Source organism: Sinocyclocheilus anshuiensis, unplaced genomic scaffold (assembly GCF_001515605.1).
Source record: "Sinocyclocheilus anshuiensis isolate Anshui unplaced genomic scaffold, SAMN03320099.WGS_v1.1 scaffold392, whole genome shotgun sequence".
In the NCBI taxonomy this organism is placed as follows: domain Eukaryota; kingdom Metazoa; phylum Chordata; class Actinopteri; order Cypriniformes; family Cyprinidae; genus Sinocyclocheilus; species Sinocyclocheilus anshuiensis.
The window spans coordinates 3,153,871-3,155,995 of record NW_015557091.1 but is presented as its reverse complement, the minus strand read 5'-3'; the positions used below and the strand labels follow the sequence as shown (position 1 = coordinate 3,155,995).

The window sequence follows — 2,125 nt, the reverse complement described above, 5'->3', positions numbered from 1 at the left end:
CACTACATCTCACAAGTCGCCATGTGCATCGTTGCAACTCGGTTTCAGCATATAAAGGTCCTCATTCTCAAATTGATCAGCCTTGACCAGGTTCTGTAGATTTGGACATGTCAAACTCCATGTAATCATGCCATCACCATATCCATATCTTCATCATGCAGGGTCATGATGAGGTTTGGAATCAACAGTTGTAGTATTAGTAGTCCATTCTCTCTCATTTGATCCCCTTTACCTTGAGACTTTTCCTCACTGATTTCAAGTACGTTGGATCTGGATAGCCCAAGCTGACACAACAGGAGAGAGAAAATTGTAGAAAATAGAAAATGAATTATTATTTATCCTATTTAACATTAAAAGGTGCACTAAGCTAAAATGGAGTCTGGAGACTTCCAGGGTACCTGCAGAAAATTTGGGAGAAAAAAGATTTTACAAAATGTATTTTTAGGGCTGTCAAAATGTTCATGTGAACCTAAATATTTACCATAATGATTTTTAAAACATTCACCAAATTTTAGTTATTACCTTTTTATTTTTCATTATGGTTTTTCAACACAAATTAACTTAAATTAACCTTTGTAAAAAAAAACAAACAAAAAAAAACAAAAAAACAATGTAGCATGTTATAGTAGAATATTATATTTAAAATAAAATAATAAATAAAAAATCTAGAGCATTTTAATCTTATTAAATTGAATTATTTTATATACTTTTTATTATAATATATATTTATTATTTATATTATTATTGTTTCATTTTTCATTATGGTTAAAGACAAAATTAATTTAATTTATTTAAATTAAATAAAAGTTAGAACAAATCTGAATGTAGTATAATTTAATAAAAAATAAACAAATGTTTTATCTTTCTATAGGGGAATTTGAAAATATTTATTTTCAATTGTAAAAATTGTGAGTAGAAAAAAAATACAGTTAAAATTAATACTTAGTATTAAAATTAATAATAAGTAAATATTTTCCAGATTTTTTTTTTTTTTTTAGTAAAGTGACGTATATTTGAACTCAAAAGAACTGTGGTGACCTCTGATCTATTATTTGGAATTCATAATATCATATTTCTAATTATAATTATTATATACTGTACCTTCCAGGTCCCCCGCTGTCCAGAGTCTTGAGGGGTATATCTGCAGGCATCACACAGTATTCACCGCTGCTATTGGCCGCCACAGTGAACAGCAACTTATGTTCGAAGGCCTGCTCCAGTAGCCGGAGGATCTTGGTCCCTGTGGTGTTCTGAGGCAGGTAGGCCACAAATTCAGTGCCCTTGTAGCTGTGTCCTGGGTGAGGATGCTTGTCCTGCAGGGCGAGTTACTTTAGTTGATCACTTGCATACTTAAATTAGTCACATTTAAGAACATGTCTCTGAAATGCAGTGGTTTTCAAAACGTTCCTGGAGCACCAGCACTGTCTCCCTCATCTAACACACCCGATTCAACTCGTCAGCTCATTAGTAGAGACTTTAAGACCTGAAGTGGGTCAGAAAAGGTAAAGAGTTGTGAGAAAATAGGATGCGTGTCAGATCCGCGTCATGTTCAGCAGTGGCAGCTCTTAAAGCAGCTAAAATAACCTAATAACCAGCTGCTGTGATGTCTGTTAATCGAAGAACAAAAGAAAAAAAAGAGAAATCAATAACTTTTGTAGCTTTACGGATTCATTATTTAATTTAGAATGTAGTGTTTGATAACTTTTATTAAGTCTAATAAATGTTACAATTTATTAAGTCTAATAAATGTTCAAATTGATAGCTCTCAATTATACTGTAATGCTGAATGCCTATAGTCAATGGCTAAACATTAGGGGGAAAAAAAAACTAATTCCTAGAGACATCAGTAGTATCAGTGATACTCGCCTTCAGTCATAACAAATTTAACAAATATAAAAAATATGCTGTCTTTGTTGTTTCTACATTAATTTGAAGATTTCAATGTGAAAGTATTGCAATATAAAAGTATATTTAAAAACTTTAATGTTAGATGGGATTAATAGTGATTAATTTCAGAAAAATATGTGATTTATTAGTTATTTTTTTAATCCATTGACAGCACTAATATATATATATATATATATATATATATATATATATGAGTACACCCCCTCTGAATAAATAT

The 2,125-nt window shown here is 30.7% G+C and overlaps 1 protein-coding gene across 1 annotated transcript in view; it reads right to left on the bottom strand.

The window, feature by feature from the left end:
- Nucleotides 1-32: 32 nt before the first annotated feature.
- The window catches only part of LOC107677150 (E3 ubiquitin-protein ligase DTX3L-like), a 5,969-nt gene continuing 3,876 nt past the window's right edge, over nucleotides 33-2,125 (bottom strand). Inside the window, exons 3-4 of the mRNA XM_016471935.1 lie at nucleotides 1,102-1,313; nucleotides 33-284 (exon numbers count right to left, since the gene is read on the bottom strand). Of these exons, the coding sequence (XP_016327421.1) occupies nucleotides 215-284; nucleotides 1,102-1,313 (282 nt within the window). The 3' untranslated portion in view covers nucleotides 33-214. The remainder of the gene's footprint in view (nucleotides 285-1,101; nucleotides 1,314-2,125) is intronic.